This window comes from Talpa occidentalis, unplaced genomic scaffold (genome assembly GCF_014898055.3).
Source record: "Talpa occidentalis isolate TD23 unplaced genomic scaffold, MPIMG_talOcc4v2.1 talOcc4.13, whole genome shotgun sequence".
NCBI lineage: Eukaryota > Metazoa > Chordata > Mammalia > Eulipotyphla > Talpidae > Talpa > Talpa occidentalis.
In genome coordinates this window covers 86,883,400-86,902,037 of record NW_023601322.1, presented here as the reverse complement: position 1 = coordinate 86,902,037, position 18,638 = coordinate 86,883,400, and the positions used below count along the sequence as shown (strand labels likewise).

The 18,638-nt window shown below is 44.1% G+C and overlaps 1 protein-coding gene across 4 annotated transcripts in view; it reads right to left on the bottom strand.

Annotated features, from left to right (window-relative positions):
• SEMA6A (semaphorin 6A) overlaps positions 1 to 18,638 on the bottom strand; it is a 126,890-nt gene that overhangs the window by 43,174 nt on the left and 65,078 nt on the right. For all 4 annotated transcript variants that reach the window (XM_037509480.2, XM_037509479.2, XM_037509481.2 and 1 more), the window contains 8 exons: positions 18,520 to 18,637; positions 13,816 to 13,876; positions 12,716 to 12,778; positions 11,907 to 12,008; positions 6,094 to 6,184; positions 2,854 to 2,973; positions 2,077 to 2,165; positions 1,028 to 1,245 (listed from right to left, as the gene is read on the bottom strand). In XM_037509480.2, coding sequence (XP_037365377.1) covers positions 1,028 to 1,245; positions 2,077 to 2,165; positions 2,854 to 2,973; positions 6,094 to 6,184; positions 11,907 to 12,008; positions 12,716 to 12,778; positions 13,816 to 13,876; positions 18,520 to 18,637 — 862 coding nt within the window. The remainder of the gene's footprint in view (positions 1 to 1,027; positions 1,246 to 2,076; positions 2,166 to 2,853; positions 2,974 to 6,093; positions 6,185 to 11,906; positions 12,009 to 12,715; positions 12,779 to 13,815; positions 13,877 to 18,519; position 18,638) is intronic.

Sequence of the window (18,638 nt, the reverse complement as noted above, 5' to 3'; positions counted from 1 at the left end):
CCAGGACCAACTATTAGTGTGTTAATTGCTTAATGTCTTAGCTTAAGTAAATGCACCAAGTGGACTGAACAGTGATACTCAGCATTACATAGTACAGCGTTTGACGCCTTAGAATCCTTACTAGAGTCTGCAGAATTAGAGTGATGCTGTGGTTGGGATTTGGGTCCCTGATAAGAGTGGTAACCAGGGTCCCTTAAGTGGGGCTTATCTGAGTCCCAAATCTCACTCTGTTGCATTTTAGGAAGTTTCCAGTTTGTTTTTTTTTTTTTTTTTAAGATTTATTTATTTATACAAGCACTGGGTACAGTCAGAAGCGCGGGAGGGTGAGAGAATTCACCAGAGCCAGAGCTGGGAACAGAACAGGCAGACTGACGAAATACACTGCTGAGGGGAGCAGCGGGCGGCAGGAGAGGTCTGCGCGCCATGTGGGACCCTCGCCCGGCGGCCAGGAATGGACCGGCGCTGCAGAGGCTGTGGGCAGCCTCGCAACCAACCCAGCACTCAACCGCTGAGCCACCGGGGAGGCCCAAGTTTCCAGTTTTTTAATGTCAAAAGTTAACTGATCCCGACATAGAAATATGAAAAGTCAAATGGAAGATGAGCTGACCTAGAAGAGAATAGGGATCATTCTTGAGTTGCAAGGCTGCCTTTTTCATCTATTGACTGCCTGGACCAGGTGGTTCAGCTGTGCTCAGTTTCCTCTAGTGTAAAGAGAAGGCCACAGTATTTTGTTTCCAGAATTACTGGAGAGATTTAGAAACAACACATGAATAGTGTTTATATGCCAGGAATATAAATAGAGGATATTGTCATCATTTTTCAAATTACTTTCCTTAATATTCTAATCTAATAGTACTTATAAATGACTGTTAATTTGTTGATGAAAACAGTGTTAAGTGCTTCTTAGCTACAATGAGCAAGCAGCAATTTTTCTGTCAGTTGAGAATTTTGTGTGTGAGAAGGGAACCCCTGGGGAAAAGAATGCCGAGAAAAGCCGATTAGGTCAACAAGGCCAAGCCATGGTTACCTGTTATAAGGTGTGGAAAAGGTTGCCAGGACAACATCACGGCCATTAATACGAATCACATCGGTCACGGCCTGCAGGATGTTGAAGTAGAAATGCGAGTCTCCCGGCACGGAGCAGTTGAGGCGCGCCTTGAGGAAGGATGTCCACTGCTTCTCCAGGACTCTCTGAGACCCACCCATGTCGTTCTTACAAACCTGAGCCACTCTCGGGAAAACTACCTGCAGAGGAGCAACACCCAGGGAAAAGGAAATGCATTCGGTTTTCCAGGACCTCTTAGCAGAATTCGCCTTTCTTTGAAAATAGAACCAGAACAACAAGGTGCTTAATTTAATCCCGTGTTTCTAAAATCAGTAGCAAAAAAGAAGGTAGGGGGGAGAGGAACTCAGCCTTGCAACAGCATGTTTTAAAAGATAAGGCTGTGGCATTTAATCCAGAGCTATAAATCCTTCAGGGGATCCGCTCCCAGCCACATCAACTCATTTCCATACAGACTGCTTAGCTTTTTATTTCCTCAAACAAAAGCACATTTTGTATGCGCCTCGCTGCCATCCTCGAGAACTGCCTCCGGGCCCCGAATCTCATATTCTGAATTCTTCTAACTGTGTGAGCCACCCCGGCACTGAATCTGTGCCCTCAACTTTGTGACCTTGATGCACTCACTGGTGAAAATAACGAAATGGACTAAATCCACTAAGTGTTCGATGGCTTCTTGGAATAAAGAGAAAAATTAAGAATCTCTGTTTGCTCAGAGATACAGGGTATTTATTACCTCTCTGGTGGGGGACCAAATTAAAAAGAGAAAAAAGACTCTTGAAGGTATCTGGGAACCATACCTCAAGAGAACACAAAACTCGCTATGAAATCAACCACACATCTGTCAGTTAAATTCTCAATAGAAATGCTTAAGAGGGAGCTAAGAAGAATGCATACAGGATTCTGAGGGCCACCAATACGTGGCTGAATTTTCTCACAGTCATGACCTTGATCCGGTACCCATTTCAAGACCATGCACAGTAACTGGAGGCAAAAGCGAGCCTGGCCCCTCTTACCTTCCCCATGGTGTTGTACTCCACTGCTATTTCCCTGAAGAAGAAGTAGATGTAGTTTCCATAGTCCACTGCTTGTACAAAATACGGTTCTGTGGACAAACGGGTGCTTTAATTGGAGACATGTCACACAGAGTTAAAGGAACTTCAATCAATTGCGACCCAAGACATGTTATTAATTAAAAATGTAGGGCCATTAGACATTTGCTTAACACCAACCATTTCTAATGACTTCACACAGGCAAGTACTGGTGATTTCAGAGAGCATTCAAGCCTACAAATTATATCTTTCAGAAGCAGTTGCAATTAACAATGAAGAATAAATGAGCTTTGCATATCTCTGTAATTTTATTTTCCACAACGGAATGCACATATTACAGAAAGGATTTTGTACACATCTCCTCGTCTACCCTGACTCATAGAAGGTCGTGAATAGCTTTTTTTTTTTTTTTTCCCTTGCTATTCCCCACCACCTCCACTCCCCCGATTGCTTCCATGAATGAAATGTTCAATTCTCTTTATGTGGGATTCTGAAGCCACAGTTTAAGGCAGAGAAAGATGAATATAGTGTTTCCTGTTGTACTGGCAGTGGTGATCGTTTTGTTAATACTGCAGAAACTCACAGGAAGTTGAAAAGGGAGGTAAATAAATCAGTGGAGGCAAAAGATGCAATTTCCACCTTCCTGCTTGCCAGAGGCCATTACTAAAAAATTCACCTATAGTCGGGTCCACCTAAATCTCCCCACTTCCCCTCTTTCTCTCTTTTAATTGTTTGTTCACCTTTCAACCATTTTGAATCGTGCTTGACGGTCCGTAGGGTTGGGCTGTCTCCAAGACTCCGGTAAATGACTGCATCGATAGCAAGGAAGTCAGTCACTGTGGCCGAGTAGAGTTTTCCATCTTAGAAGTAAAAAGAAAAGGGGTGAATGGGGAGGGAGCAAGATGGTGGGTGTGAGGGAATAATAAAGACATCCCCCAGATTGCTTTCCTGCGCCAGGCAAATGAGATAGGACAATTGGGGAAAATCCAAGAGTCACTGGGAAAATACTTGGCCCACATTTCTAACCATTTTAAATTGGGATCATGAGAGATGAAACATTTTTCATTTTTAAATTGCATGGCAATTTCTAAGCAGCAGCAGCAGCTCGGGGAACAGGGTAAATGAAAAATGGTGTGTGCTTCACTTGATTAGATGGACCTTGACTGAGAGCTCAAGGCCAACGTCCCTTGGACACTGCTACTGCCCACCACACCATGGTAAAGTGGATTAGGTGGGAGCCCAGGGAGAGATGGCAGCTGATTTGTATCACCAGAAATTTTAAGTATAAGCAGAAGGAATGGAGTCTTCAGCCAGAGCAAGGTGAGCGGAGGGGTTGGGAGAGAGGATCATTAGCAAAAAAAGAGCAGGTGATATTGCTACTGATACCCAAGAATCAGTCACTCATGAGAGCCACTAAGCCATGCCAATCTAGCTTGAATCAGACACATTTGCTCCAGTGTTTCCAAAGTCATGAACTGAAAGCATTCTGATAAACGAGATGCCGAGACAGAGAAATAAGGGGAAGGAGAATGCTGAGTGGAAACTGGGTGTGCTTTAGGGGAGATATGCTTGAGGGGACAGTAATATCCCCTTGGGACTGCCAAGGCAAAAGAGAGCAAAGGGAATTAAGGATTCAAGGGTCCTTTCCTGCAGTAGCAAAATTCTGTGCACAAAAAAAAAAAAAAAAAAAAAAAAAAATGTTCTAGAATAGTGAAATCTATTTAGATGACACCAAAACAAGAATTATGTTCGAAGTAAAAAATGACTTCCTTAGGTCATTTTTATTTATTTTTTTAATTTTTTTTGAAGATTTATTTATACAAGCACAGGGTACAGTCAGAAGCGTGGGAGGGTGAGAGGATTCACCAGAGCCAGAGTAGGGAGCAGAACAGGCAGACTGACGAAATACACTGCTGAGGGGAGCAGTGGGCGAGGCAGGAGAGGTCTGTCATGCCATGTGGGACCCTCATCGGTGGCCGGGGATCGAACCGGCGCTACAGAGGCTGTGGGCAGCTTCGCAGCTCAGCGCTAATGCTACGCCACCAGGGGAGGCCCCTTAGGTCATTTTTAATGGTTGCATAGCTTCATTATTTGTGTGTCAAAGTGACTTATATATACCATTTAAGCTCTTCCCCTTGTGTGTGGCATAAGCATGTTGTTTTTTTTCAAGGAGCTCGTCCAGATATACGTAAGCAAAGTTCTTGATGTCTACTTCTGGTATTAGGGTCACTGGAATTTACTCAGGCTCAAGTTAGAACTGGTTGATAGCCATATATTAGTAGGTGTTGATTGTGTTGATTAGATGGAAACTGCAGGCAGTAAACCTTTCTGTGTGTGTGTGAGTGTGTTTTTGTGTTCCCACTTACTCCTCTGCAGTATTTTTTGTTTTATATCCTGCATTTGTTACCTCACCAGAACTTCTATTTGTAAAATAGAGCACCATTTTGCCACTTTTGCTAATGATGACAACTATTCAGTTGCAGCAAGTATCTTCTATAAATAAGGACTGAGCTTTTATGAGATTTCAACCATGCCAAAGAAAAACTACTGAAATATACCATGGGCAGGGAGGGGCAGGCACAGCATTGTCTCTGGCTTGTTCTGTATAGCTTCTGGAAGGCTGGTGTCCTTAGGAAGTACTTCTCCCTGTTCTACCTCAGGCTACAAGTCCTCTTTTGAGTTTGCAGTTCAATTTAAATTCTCCACTGCAGCCCGCATCCTCCAGGGTACCAACTAATGCAGGTTCAAGTGTCAGAACAGTGCAATGGTGGAAGTTATGCACTTGAGAATATATTCAAGTACTCTTCCTACTGGCCTAGCTCCTGCCCTTGCTGACAAAGAGGTTTACGAGACTCTATTTCTTACAATGCTGCTTCCCAGTAATTCTGTGCTCTCAATTCCAGGGAGGACCCAAGCAGCCTTTTCCTTTTAACTGGCTACAAGCCATGTCGACAATCTGTGGCCACAGATTCAGGTTCACAGATGGATGACACATGTTGAGTGCAAAGCAGTTTGAGGAGCTAATCTTGTTTCATCATCAAAGCCCTAGAGTTCCTCATCCAGCGAGGATGTACCAGTTTTTAGCTGTTGTGATGGAATTTTAGCTAACTGCTTTATTATATGCTATAGCAATCACTATTATACCAGCACTTCTCTCTCCACCCACCTCCACATACACAGCTGGCAATGAATTCCTAAATAACTTCCTAATTAAAACACACACACACTTGAAAATGATGGCTTACTTGCTGCTGTGTTTTTATCCTTTGCAGTGGAAGGCGGGTGGGAAGGGGGTGTGTGGGTAAAATTAGTTGATCAGTATCATCCCCTAGGTCACTACAGTCCATCTATCAGAGACAGGCGTGTCACCTCATCAGGTCAATAACACTGATGAAGATGTTTGTTGCAAATCTGTGGGTATGTGGCCTCGCTACTCTCAGAGCTTCTAGAAGCTTCCTTTTGTGTCTTTCCTTCTGCCTTCTGTGTGTGGGCAAGTAATCAGAGCTGTGCTTGGGGTTGGCAGCCATCCTATGACTGTAGAGCAGCAAATCCCACTGAGAGAAAGGAGTGAAAGAGCAGAGACGTGAAAAGGAACTCATCCTGGATATTATCACTGAGTTGTTGAACCAAAACCACCTGAAAGTCTACCCCACCTTAAGTAATAAATCCACATTGTGGGTTTGAGGTGGAATTCCTGTTATTTGAGCCCAGACATGGCCTCACTGATAGATCACACATTCAGCACAAAGCTGTTATCCTTTCTGAAGCCACAGATGCATGGGTAAGGGTGGCAAAGACTCCTTTTTAAGAAGCAAAAGTACAATTTCCATACTAACTTCAAATGGAAAAGACATTCTTAATTACAGTATTCACCAGAGACTCAAAGTACAACTGTGACTCTGCGAATTCTCCAGAGCAGATTCGCAGTGACAGGCTAAGCACGCAAAGCAAAAGCAACCAGGAGAAATCAGGTCATTTACCTGCAAACAGTGCAACGTTGGCATGTTTGGCATCATAAGGGCATCTGGCCATTCCACTAAATTCATCCCCAAAAGGTTCCAAAGTATCCATCTAAATGAAATAATAGCACTTAATTAGGAACAACCACCAACATTAGTAACAGCAGCAACTAATATTTATAAAGCACTTTATGTGCTAAGCAATTCCAATGCAAGTAATCCTCAAATACTCTTGAGATAAACATCTTGGTTTCAAATGAGGAAAATGATGTCTAGAGAGACTGAGTCACTTGACTGAGGTTCTACAGCTCAGGTCTGAATTCAGTCATGTCTGATTGATTCTGCGCCATTCTAACAAGTAAGATCCCCGTAGCCTTTGGAATGATCTAGAATTAAGTGTCTTCTTGGGAAAGGAATTTCTGAGGCAATCATGGGGAAAACTTACTCCTCTTCCTCTGTTGCTCCCTCCTGAATTATCTGTTGAGTCATAAGCCCTATAGAGAATGACTTCAGTTTTGGTTTTGTTTTGCTGAGGAGTCCTGTCTTTGTGGGGTAAATCCCAGAAGAAGGCACTGGAATTTTGCCTTGGGTTAGCTGGCAAAACAGTATGGCATCAACTGCCAGATCTCAGGTGGCCTTCTGCACTTCAGAAATGTGTTGGCGTCTCACATGGTATGGATGAGAAAGAGGAGCTCAGAAGCTGAGGCCTTTGCACAGGTCAAAGGTAACGAGGCGTCAAAGGTATCTGACGTCTACCTATTGGTGCTTACCCCAGACCTCGTTCCTATATGTTAGAGGTTGTAATTCAGTTTTATTTGGCCATCATAGTGCATTAAAACAATAAAAAAAAAAAAGAAGAAAGAAACTGATGCTGATTTCATCAGGGGAGATTGTACATGAAAACTTGGATTTCTTGCTTCTTCTGAACAAGTGGGAAAGTCATCTCAGCCCTGTCTTACCTAAGGGGCGTGACGAGCTGTAGTGAAGGCAACAAGTGTGGTCTCCAGCACCAGGGCCCTTTCACCCACTGACTATATCTATGCCCTGCTTGCTTTGCTCCTGCAGGTTACCTGCCTGGTCCCAGAGGCATTACAGGTGGGGCAAGGCCTTGCTAGATGTTCACAAACTTCCACTTCCTTTTACTGCAGATCACACTAAGCTACATCATCCATCTTCCCTGGCAGTCAGGTGTGATCCCATCACTAGCTGGGTCAATGGAATGTAAGGCTAAGGCCAGGCACCTCAACATCATGCAAGCATCCTACCAGAGTTTTCTCTCTTCCCACATTCCCTTCCTAGATACAGAAGTTCCAGTGGAGATTTCCTAGACTAGTCATAGAGAGGGTATAGGCATGAGCAGGATGGAACTGTCATCAGAGGACACAGCTCTCACTGACCCACATTCACTGTTGTGGGTCTATTCTATTGGCAAATGACCCACAGTAGGCGGAGGTCGACTGATCTGTGGGGTACGGCAGGCTCCCCACTAATGTTGTTTTGTCGGACGCTGTTTCATTACAACGTGGATGTGAAAAGCAAAATCTCAGGCAATGGTGAATGAAACGTCATCATTCTAGCACCGGCTTCCTAAGACTTTTCGCTTCAAGTTGTAGTTCAGGAAGCTGCTGTCCATGCTGACTGAGGACTCCCTGCCCCCCTGCCTTCTTTCCTTCCTTACACCATGGGACCCCCACAGAATATAAAATCACAGCTCCTCGGGTCCGTAAACTGATCTCTCCATCACTCATGGTTCTACAACCTTCTGTGATTCGATCTTCTTTACAGTTTTTGGGTATTTTGTTTGCCACCTGGCAGCTACGCAGTTTGACTGGAGATCTGAGAACTGGTACTGAGGCTGGTCCATGGAAAGGCCTTTAGCACTAAAGTCAAGGTGCTTTGGGCTATCACCCAAGAGGAAGGAGCAAGTTTCTATCTGGGCAGTCGTGTTGTCTAGTCAATGGTACCTGTTGTTCTAAATTCCCAGACACCATTTTTTCAGGGATGAGATGGTCCCTTTTCTGGTGATCAGTTTGATGTGGTCCCCACTGAAGCCACTCCATTTGTTTAAACTGTTATCGAGACTCATATAAAGTTGTTAACATTAAAAAACATTTTAGGCGAAGATGTTCAAGTCATATATCCTTAAAGCAAATTTACTCTTCTCCCAGCACATTTTTATGAAAAGTCTTTTTCTGATATTTTATCCCAACAAGAGCTTCTTGTTGAAATGTGACTGATTTTGTGGTCTGCGGATCAGGCAAAGATTCAGAAGGGATCTTAGGATGCAGCAAAGCAAAGTAAATGCCCTTATCTCCACCAGTGTATTCTGTGGTCCTGGCAGTGGGGAGACAGTATACAAGGGGGATCTGTAGTTTTAAATGTACCTGCTTCTAAAAAGTGGCCACAGCAGTGGCTAGTCCGAGGCAGGAAGAAGCGAAGAATTAAAACATTGGTTTGTGAGTTTGGAGAGGTCCGGGGACAAAGCAATGCCCAGGTGAACCCTGTCTTCCATGAAATTAGAACTAATCCTTGTCATAGTCGTCAAATCTCAGATGTAACAGCAGCCCCCAGGGCATTAACTCAGCACAAAGTACAGGTAATTGTAGGAAGGGCCAGTCTGACTTTTGCAGAAGTTCAAGAGGTAGCAGGAGGGAAGAGGTAAGAAATGTAGCTTGAGATGTACAGTGGGTCGCCTACAGAATTGTTCCCCAGATAATCTTATTTAGGGCACTCCTCTCTAGCACATTCGCCTACTTCCATTAGAAAAGTTGTATCAATCAGGGTTTGATGGGGAGGCAGAGACTGAAAATTTGTCCCCCTCCTGCTCAGGCTGGTCTAATCAATTTAATGCTTCTTGGAGTGTGAGACTTGAGCTTTTCTTTTTTCTTTTTTGATTTATTTATTTATTTATTTTTAAGATTTATTCATACAAGAACTGGGGTACAGGCCAGAGATGCAGGGGGTGAGAGGATTCACCAGAGACAGAATGGGGAGCAGAACAGGCAGACTGACTGAAATACACTGCTGAGGGGAGCAGCGGGTGAGACAGGAGAGGTCTGCCGCACCATGTGGGTTTCTCACCGGCCGGCCAGGATTGAATTTGTGCTGCAGAGGATACAGACAGCTTCGCAGCGCTGCGCTCAACCACCTGTGCCACCAGGGGAGGCCCAGACTTAAGTTTTGTTTTTTTTTTTTTTTAATATTTATTTATCAAGCACTGGGTACAGTCAGAAGCGCGGGAGGGTGAGAGAATTCACCAGAGCTAGAGTGGGGAGCAGAACAGGCAGACTGACAAAATAGACTGCTGAGGGGAGCAGTGGGCACGGAAAGAGAGGTCTGTGCACCCAGACTTGAGCTTTTTGATGGAAGATGGATGTTGGGTTTTGCTTGGAACCTTTGGTCCTAATCCATGATACAGAGTACTTAAGAGAGAGGCTGTCCGTTCTCCCTGCAGTCAAGTAAAATGCACCATGTCTGGAATCATGCACAGTCCCTCTGTGCCTGTGTCAAAAGAACTTTCCTAGTGGCATCAAGGGTTTTTTCTATCATTCACAGTGCTGGGCATACAGATGGGGACTGCATGGGGAGAACATCCTGTCTGTGGTTTCTCAGGGGCCCAGGCTCCTGGCACATGGCTCAGCAGGTGTGGCTAGAACAAGCAAGAGGTGAAGGAGTCACTACAGGTGAGGCGTCTGGGGGATGGAACCCCAGGCAGGAAGCAGGGGCTGGATCACAGGCTGCCTGTGTATTGCTGTGCCAGGCAAACCTGCAATTTGTCATAAAAGATAGCTTTCCAGCTAGGGATTCTTGCGATGTGTTGGAAGCATTAATCTTAATGAGTCCTAAACAGTGACAAACAAGGATGGAATGTTAAGTGGGAGAACTGAAGTTGGGACCTCAACAAATGCTGTTCCCGGTGAATGTGACTAGTGGATTAGACCGGCTGCTTAGGTTGGAAATGGTTAGAAATGGAAGGTTCCTATCTTGAGTCATCACTTCAGTATTTTATGACAGGATTTTCGACATGAACTTTGATTTTTAAAACAAAAACATTTATCTGGATTACTGAAATTGGGGGGTGGCCCCTCACAGTAGGAGCCTGAGGCAACTGCCCCACGTGTCCCAGCCTAATCCTGGCCCTGCCGCTGCTAGTTCCCAGATGAACTACTGCTACTCTGAGGAAAGGCAGAGTCTTTTAAAACTGTCACACCCAAGACTGATTCTGATATCAGCCCATCTTTACTTTTCTCCGTCTTGATACTTCACGCAGAGGTGAAGGATGCTTCAGTTTATGCCAATGAAACCCACATCTATATTTCTACCCGTGTCTCCCCTGCCTCAAGAGGCCTGCTCATCCGTCTTCCTGTGGACATCTCCATGCGTGTCCCAGACATCTCCACTGGCGTCTGCACGCTGGGCACACAGTGTGCAGCCTGGGCCCTTTTCCCCACACCCCCAGCCCCCCTGCATTCCATTTCTTTCCTGCTAAATTGGTGGCAGCCCCATCCATCCACTCACCCCAGAGATAGCCCGCCTGTCATTCTAACGCCTCTTCTCCTGCGCTGCTCATCAACCATGATTCGTACTGTTTTTGTCACTTAAGGATGTCCTGACTCTACTCTCTTCCCTTCGCCCCTGGGGCCATAGTTCTCTCCAGTCTCATTTTTGTTATCATGTTGTCACTCTACAGTCCAGCACTTGAGCACCAAATGGCGTTTCTCCAGCTCTACGGGGTATGTCTGACTCACTGCCTTCGCTCATGCTGTTCCCCCTACCTGGAAGGCCCTTCTCCCTCCATTTGGCTAACTTCTTCTTCATGACCAAGATAAGGCATTATCTCATCAGAAATACAATGGCGCACCTCTCTGGGAGGGGCCTGTCAGGTTCTAGATGATCTGGGACTCTGGGCTGGGGGTGATTATGCTCCCTATGGAGGAGTGGCTGGGAATGTCAGTGAGGTGTGCTGTCTCCCCACTCAGGAAGCCTTTCCTGATGCCTCCTCTCAGGCTAAGTCCTTCTCTGTTGCGCTTTCATAATCCTCTGCATACATCGGCATGGCAGCGATGCCATAGAGTTTCTTCTCCCTCTCGGACGCCCCCAAAGGTGGAGGCCTCCTGTTTGTCTTTATAACCCCAAGCCTGGTGTTGGGAGAAATGCAATATGCATTTCCTGAATCAAAGACTGTGGCTGACAGGGATGAGGAAAGCTAACACATGTGGAGCCAGGAGCTTGCATCGCAGCCACCCCTCCTCTGCAGCAATGCTCTATTGCTGCATCGCAACTAACCAGCTGCATCAACTCTTTAGCTGTTACCTTTTCACCCCCTGCATCAAGACCAAGGCAAGTAAGGCCATGGGCAAATTAGCTGAGTGCTAGATGGAATGAAATTTCTTTGTTTGTAAAAAACCTCACCTCGATAGTTTAGTATAGTTTCCAATGGCATGTTTTTGAGATGCCTTTTAAAATAGGAATCATGCAGGATATAAGTGTGCTTTTGTACTCAGAGAGGAGATGGTGGGGTAGGAGAGAGGGAGAAAGCGAGGGAATCCACATGGCATATGGGGTAGGCATGTTGGAATTCTGAACAATAAAGAATAGGGTCTTGTAGAAATGGCCTTTATTGGGCAGGCTCTTCAAAGATCTGTCAATCAATCCTGGACAATCAGGAAGCTCAGTAGCCTGCTCAGAATGGCTCATGTGGACCAACACGTTCAGGGGGACAAGCGAGAGGAACCCAGGGGTGTTTGATCACCCCTCTTAGGTTGCTGCAGGCACAATCACAGCCATTCATGAAATACCTCCTGGCCGGGTGGTTCCAACAGAACAGTATTTACCTTATAGTTTCTGCAGGAGGGGTTGAAGGCATTAGTCCCACAGACAAACAAGGTATCATCATTTTTCTTTAGAAGAACTTTAATAAAGTTGTGACATTCATCCTGAAAAATAAGTCAAACTTTTTTGTATCCAGTCCATTCAGTGCAGAAGCCCCTTCTAGCCCATCTACCATGGTCAGCTGACAGCAAGGTTTGGGGGAATGTGGCTGAGTGTCTGCCTATTCAAAGCTCAGGCTCCTGCTGATATTAACCAGAAGATGATGTTGACAAGAACAATTGCTTTTGGAACAATAAATGGGAGCATGGCATAGAAAGGAAGCCTGTGTGTTTATGCACAAAAGGAAGGCAAGCCTGGGAGAGCCAACCTCCCATCATATTAATTTTAATGCCAGATGCTCCAGGGTCCCCTGAAGTAAAAGGCTCCTGGCTGAAGTGTGTGTTTGTGTTGCGGTATGACCGAAGGCTCAGCCCCCTGTGTGTCTACTGCAGGCTTTCCCGAGCACTCCCACAGACGCCCCCCCACCCACGAGTGCACTCAAAAGATTGGGGGGCAGCCAGCTTGGTGTCCATAATCCCCAGTGTCCCTAAGGAGTTCACCACAACGCAGCCCTCGCAGCTGTCGTCATGTTTCATCACATTAAAAGCAAACTATTTTTGCAAATTAAAGCCCTCAATAAGTTGATGGAAAAAGCAATTACTGGGGAAAAAGGAACAAGCATGAACCATTCCACATCACGGTCCACAGCTAGAGATAAGAGCCCAGAACTTAACCCAAAGTGGCAGCTGCAGGAGAAATGGAAATTGCCTACCTTATGTTTTCCCTTCATTCTGCATGTGTCTACATCAGCCTGTCTAGATTTCCACGTCAGTTTCTGCAGGGATCAAGAAAGAAATCAATGAGAGTCCAGAGGTGGTTGCGTTTGATTTGAGAAATAAGAGTTCCCTTGGGGAGAGCAGAGGCTGAACATATATTTATTGAAAGCTTTCTGCACCCTTTCTCCATGATTAAGTCACCCTAACAACAGAAGAGAAGAGAAGGGAATGTTCATTTAATTTTGAACTCCTCTCTATTCATTAAACTCCAAAATGATCTTTTTCTCTTTGAGATAAAGATGAAGGAGGAAGGAAAGAAGAATAAACAACAGCGTGGAAATTTCACATGAGGTATCCAAATTGGCTGGCGACATATTTTGCTCATTTTGATAAAAAGCATGTCTTTGGCCTTGCCTTTCATTTGATGAATCAACTTTCATAAAGCGGTCTTTTTCCTTAAAATATGGAAGTCATTTTCTTAAACATAAAGGGGACATTCACTTTAGGTGGACAAAGATTTAATTCAGGTTGGGTTCCTTCGCGTAAATTCATGGACCGAAGGAATCGTCTACTTCTGTGGCAGATTTTAGTAACTAAACTACCTCCACGTGGTGTTAGAAGGGAAGCTTAGGTTATACTTTATGTGTGCCTGAAAAAGATAATGATCAAATTCCTGAATCACAGCAGTCAAATCAAACTTAATACAGCAAGACGTGGAAACATAACAATGAAACATTTCTGGGACAAACTTTAAACATAGGAAAATTGGAATTTTCCTGGACAAGTATATTTTATATTTTAATTATTTAATTATATCATCTATTATAATGCATATTATATTTTAATATTTTATTAAAGGAATTTAAAGAATGATTTAAAATTCTAACGTGTGTATGCACACATGTTCAATGAATAAAATATGAAGTGCCTGACTGTGAACATGAATTAAGCCCCAACTTATTCCCAAATTAGGATTTCACAAAATCTCCGTAATTATTATGAACCATGTCATCTCAACCAATGCATTTAAAATATGTATCATCTTCAACAACTATTCAGTCTTTAATTTCAGAGGGATGGTTTTAAAGCTACTTACTTTGCTACAATAAATTTCTTCTGTATGTGATGTGTCTATATCAACAGTATAAATATGGTCCCTGTAAACAAAGAAAAATTAATACAGTGTCAAACACAAGCGTCAAGATAGTTCATTTTCTCCTGAATGGGCATGTCTGTTTCATGGCAGATAAATCCATATCACACTACTAAAAAATAGGACATCCACATGCAAAACAAAGGGACCATTTCAGTTGTGAGACATGCTTTTAGATCACATTGAGCACCTTCTAATATGGTGGCATTTGCTTTAATTTTTTTCCGGGGGGCAGAGGGGTGGTTAACAGATACTTTTAGTGACCACAGTCCCATAATCTCTCTCCTGCCAGATTTCTAACATCTGTATATTTGTAGCTCAGGGGCGAGGACTCTGGAAGTTCAACTGGCCCCCAAACCAGGACGCATATGGGTTCACCTGCCATTTCAGCGTCTTCTTATCCAACCCAAACACTTGGGATTCAACACGCCACATTTGTTCATGAAGGGGGCCCAGAAGAAAGCAAATCTATCTCCATCTCTCTTTGGAAAATATATTTTCAGCCTCAGCTTTGATGGTTTGATTGACAAGATGGGAGATGATAAAGGTAAAATTATTTCCAGAAGCCACTCTTTTCCTCACACGATGATGGTCCATTACGGTCTAAAATGTACTTGAGCTAAAGTTTACATTTCTTGCTTCTGTTCACCTTCCTGTTTTGCTGAGAATTCGGTTGCCTTTACAATTTGCTGCCAATCTCCCCCTGGAAGGGGAGAAACAGAATCAGCAGCTCAGGTGTGGGGCTATATTTAAACATCCCCTTCTGTGTGAGCTGAGTACAAGGGCGTTTTTGTCTGGAATTCAGAAGAAAGAAAAGAAAAAAGTACACTCAACTGGGGAGATGAGGGGCTAGAAAGGGAAAGCAAAACAGCTCATTTTCCCTTGAAATAACATTGACTTTTTCTAAAATGCAGGAAGTCCTGGGGCTGGAAATTACCCACAGCTTTAAACCAGGATCTCAAGGCTCCTGTGCAGACTTTCAAGCCCCCTCATGGCTTAAAAGGAAGTGTGGGGGTGGGGAGAGAGAAGAAAAGAAAAAAGAGAAGGAAGAGAGGCATTATCTGCTGTCAGGATTCCCTTCAATTTTTCTCTCCAGTTCTTTGGAAATCTGTTTGCTCTTGCTTTTAGGGAACGTACAACAGGGGGAAACAAAACAAAACAAGCTGTTTCGGGAAAATACAAAGAAGGGACAAGGCAGTTGACGTACATGACTCCCTTGCCTGCTACTGAACTGTGAGTGTGTGTGCACTCAGGCATGCGCGCTGTGTGTGTCGGTGTGCGTGTATGTGCACACACACGTGTGTGCATGTGTGTCAGGGTGGCGAGGGGGAGAAAGTGGAACTCACTCAATTGAGAAGTTCCTCCCCCTCTGCAGGATGCCAGAACCCTGCCCTTTCATTTCAAGGCAATTTTATTGCATTCATTTATTACTTGTTTGACTTTACTGGCCGTGTGTGGGTCAGGCTCGTTATTGGAATGGAATTGCCTATTACTTTGGTATCGGGTTTGAGAAGACTCCAAGTTGTCTCTTGCCCTGCTTCCCCTTAAAATTTTAAGTAGGAGCTGAATGTATGAATTGTAAATTAACAAGTGATTAATATGCATTGGCAGTTCCTCAGGAACTCTTGGATTGCCCCCTTCTGGCATGACCTGTTTATGTTAATTAGCAGTTTAGAGATTAAACAAGAAAAAGAGAGAGAGAGAAGAATTTATAAAATGGATAATAAAACTGAATTGACAGGGGTTCTTGACATCACACTTGACTCGATCCCCCAGTTTTAGATGGGATTTGGCTTCCAGTTGCTGACACAGACATAGAAAGAACTGGAAACCTTTTAAAAATCGAATTCCGTGACCAAAATCTCTTTTTGGACAATGGTAATCTTTTTTCACTTGTCCAAGAGCTCATTCTACCCAGTAAAGAGAAACAGTGCTCCCCACTAAACCACAGACCAGGGCCGGGGGTGATTCCCAGCCCCCCGTAGTGCACCCCAGGATCCATGCGCTGCTCTTACTGAATGAAGTTATTTGAGCACAAACTGACTTAATCCTAGGACTTCCTCTCCCCGCCTCAGTGAGTGCCACTTAATTGTGTTACCATGGCTTGAGCCTGGGGGAAAGGTTTAACTTTACATCGTGTTACTTGCTGCCCGGGAAGCTGGATCTCGCAGAGAATGTTGGGAAGTGTGGAATGAGAAGGGCAGGAGAGACCTTGAGTGTGGTGGCCATGGCACTCCAGTAGGAAGTTTTCCAAGCGTGTGTATGGGAGGGAAGTAGCTGACTATGGTGTTATAAACTAGATTTTTAAGGAAAGACAAGTCTGGTTTTTTTTTAATTTTTTTTTAAGATTTATTTATTTATACAAGCACTGTGTACAGTCAGAAGCATGGGAGGGTGAGAGAATTCACCACAGCTAGAGCGGTGGGGCAGAGCAGGCAGACTGATGAAGTACACTGCTAAGGGGAGCAGCGGGCATGGCAGGAAAGGTCTGCACGCCATGTGGGACCCTCGCCGGTGGCCGGGGATCAAACCGGTACTGCAGAGGCTGATGGGCAGCTTCGCAGCCCAGCGCTCAACCGCTGCACCACCGGGGAGCCCCAAGACAAATCTGTTTTATAGTTTTAAACAACTGAATGCCTTTCTCCTTTCCTTCCCTCCTATTATTTTTCTTTCTTTCTTTTTTTTTTTTTTTTTTTTTTTTAGGGTAGGGAGTGAGGATAAAACTGTCTTGGCTTATTATCATCTCGGCATAATCATCACTTTTAAATTTGCCCAGCACCTGCATTCCATGCTCTCGCTAACTTATCGGGAACAAGGGCAGTCAGATACACCATTTTATTTTCCCTTCCAGAAAACCAACTGCAAAGTGAACAATTCATAGACGATTCTCAAGTCAACCGATTTCTCAACAAACCCAGTGTTTAATCATTTGTTTTGATCCGCCTTTAGATAATTGGAGACCGATGTAATCTTCCAGCTCTGCTACATTTTGGAAACTAAAAATAGTATTTAAGAAGGAGCTCATATTCTACCAGGATGCTCACTGGGATGCTTTTTAGTGAATACCCACAATGACTAACTATACTCTTGGGCAACTGCTGTTACCAGGACAAACACTACCCACCTTGGCTACTCAGGAGGCTGCAGACTAGAAGGAATAATGACAGGCTGCAGAGCAAGGCCTAGTTCATACCTGGCCTCTGCCATTTTGACCCTATCATCTTACTTCTCTGTACCTTGCTTTCTTCTTATAAAATGTGAGGATAATAACAGTTTCTTCTCATAGGTTTTTCTCCCCATGATTAAATGAATGGACATTTATAAAGCACTTAGAACCATAGTTACAATTTATATAGTACCTGTTACCAGTGTGTGCTGTATAGTATTTGTGAAGTAGAATTTTTAAAGTGTTCTGGCATAGCTTTCTGTGACGAAGAGGGGGAACTGGCACCATATTGGGAGCCAGTTAATGGTCTTACTTTCTGATGCATTCCAGAACATCAGAGTGCGTTGAAAGATTTAAGTGCTGGTGGTGTTCACCTGTGCTTTACCTACGCTCACAGCCACAATGGTATCACAAACATAATCTCAATTTCTTATTCTGAGTATGATCAGGTAGGACCACCGTGGAAACCCACAAAAATAGTGTTCTTTGTCTCTGTTCATTTAGAATCATTTTGAATGAGCCCACCCCACCACCACCAGTGGGGGTTCATATATCATTAGAACCCCAAAGAACTTCACCAGGTCATCTAACCTTTCATTTGACTTATGGTCTGAGAATTTACGGTCCAGGTAAATTAAATGTAGAATTAAAACAAAAGCCTAAATGTATGTGTGACCCCCTTTGGGAGCAGTATTCTTAACATGCTTTTCAGCCTTAAGTCATGACCCATCTAACTGACATTTTTGCAATAGCTGGAGCTTTGTTTGTCTTTTTACTAGAATCAAGTAAAAACCTTTTAAAATATTTTAAAATGATGTGTTGGGAGACAACATTGGTTCACAACACTGTGTAGCATTTAGAAGACTAGGTTCACACCTCTTCCCATGTATGTAACCACACCACACCCATCACTGGGACACCAGAATCCTCAGCCCCAGTGTCCTGGCCCCTTCTGGCCCTTCCTATTCAGCTCCCCCCGCCCCCACTCTCCTCTCTGGTCACCTCAGTTTGCTGACAGCTTTCAAGGGTTGGTTGTGCCCATCCCTTTGCTTTGTTTTCAGAATTCCACTAATGAGTGAATTCATCCACAAAAACCCCTCTAAAATGGGGGCTTACTGTCATCCTGTTACAGTAGCGACACTCTCTATCAACAGCGAAAATACAAACAGGTCTAATATATATACACACCTACACACACTATATAATACATGGTTACACATTCAACTTAATTTAAGAAAAGTACCCAGGAGAGAAGCACTCGGCTGGGTGCTTGAGTAAATATTTGCATATACGTTCAAGATAAACAGTGGGTTGAGTCTCAGCTCCAAAATAGGCAATTATTTCTACCTACATCCACATTGTTAGACACACACACACACATGCACACACAATCGTGCAAGAATGACAGCCTCTCACACTCAAGTAGCCCTCACATTAAGTAGCATTGAGGTTCTGGGGCACTCGCCGGGGGGGCCACTCACCTAGCAGCAATGTAGAGGGTCCTGTTCATGATCATGATCATCTGGATGTCCAGTCTGTGCCTCTGTGTGGTGTTCCGTCCTGGCTTGTGGCCCACAAACACCGGATACTGTTTTGTATC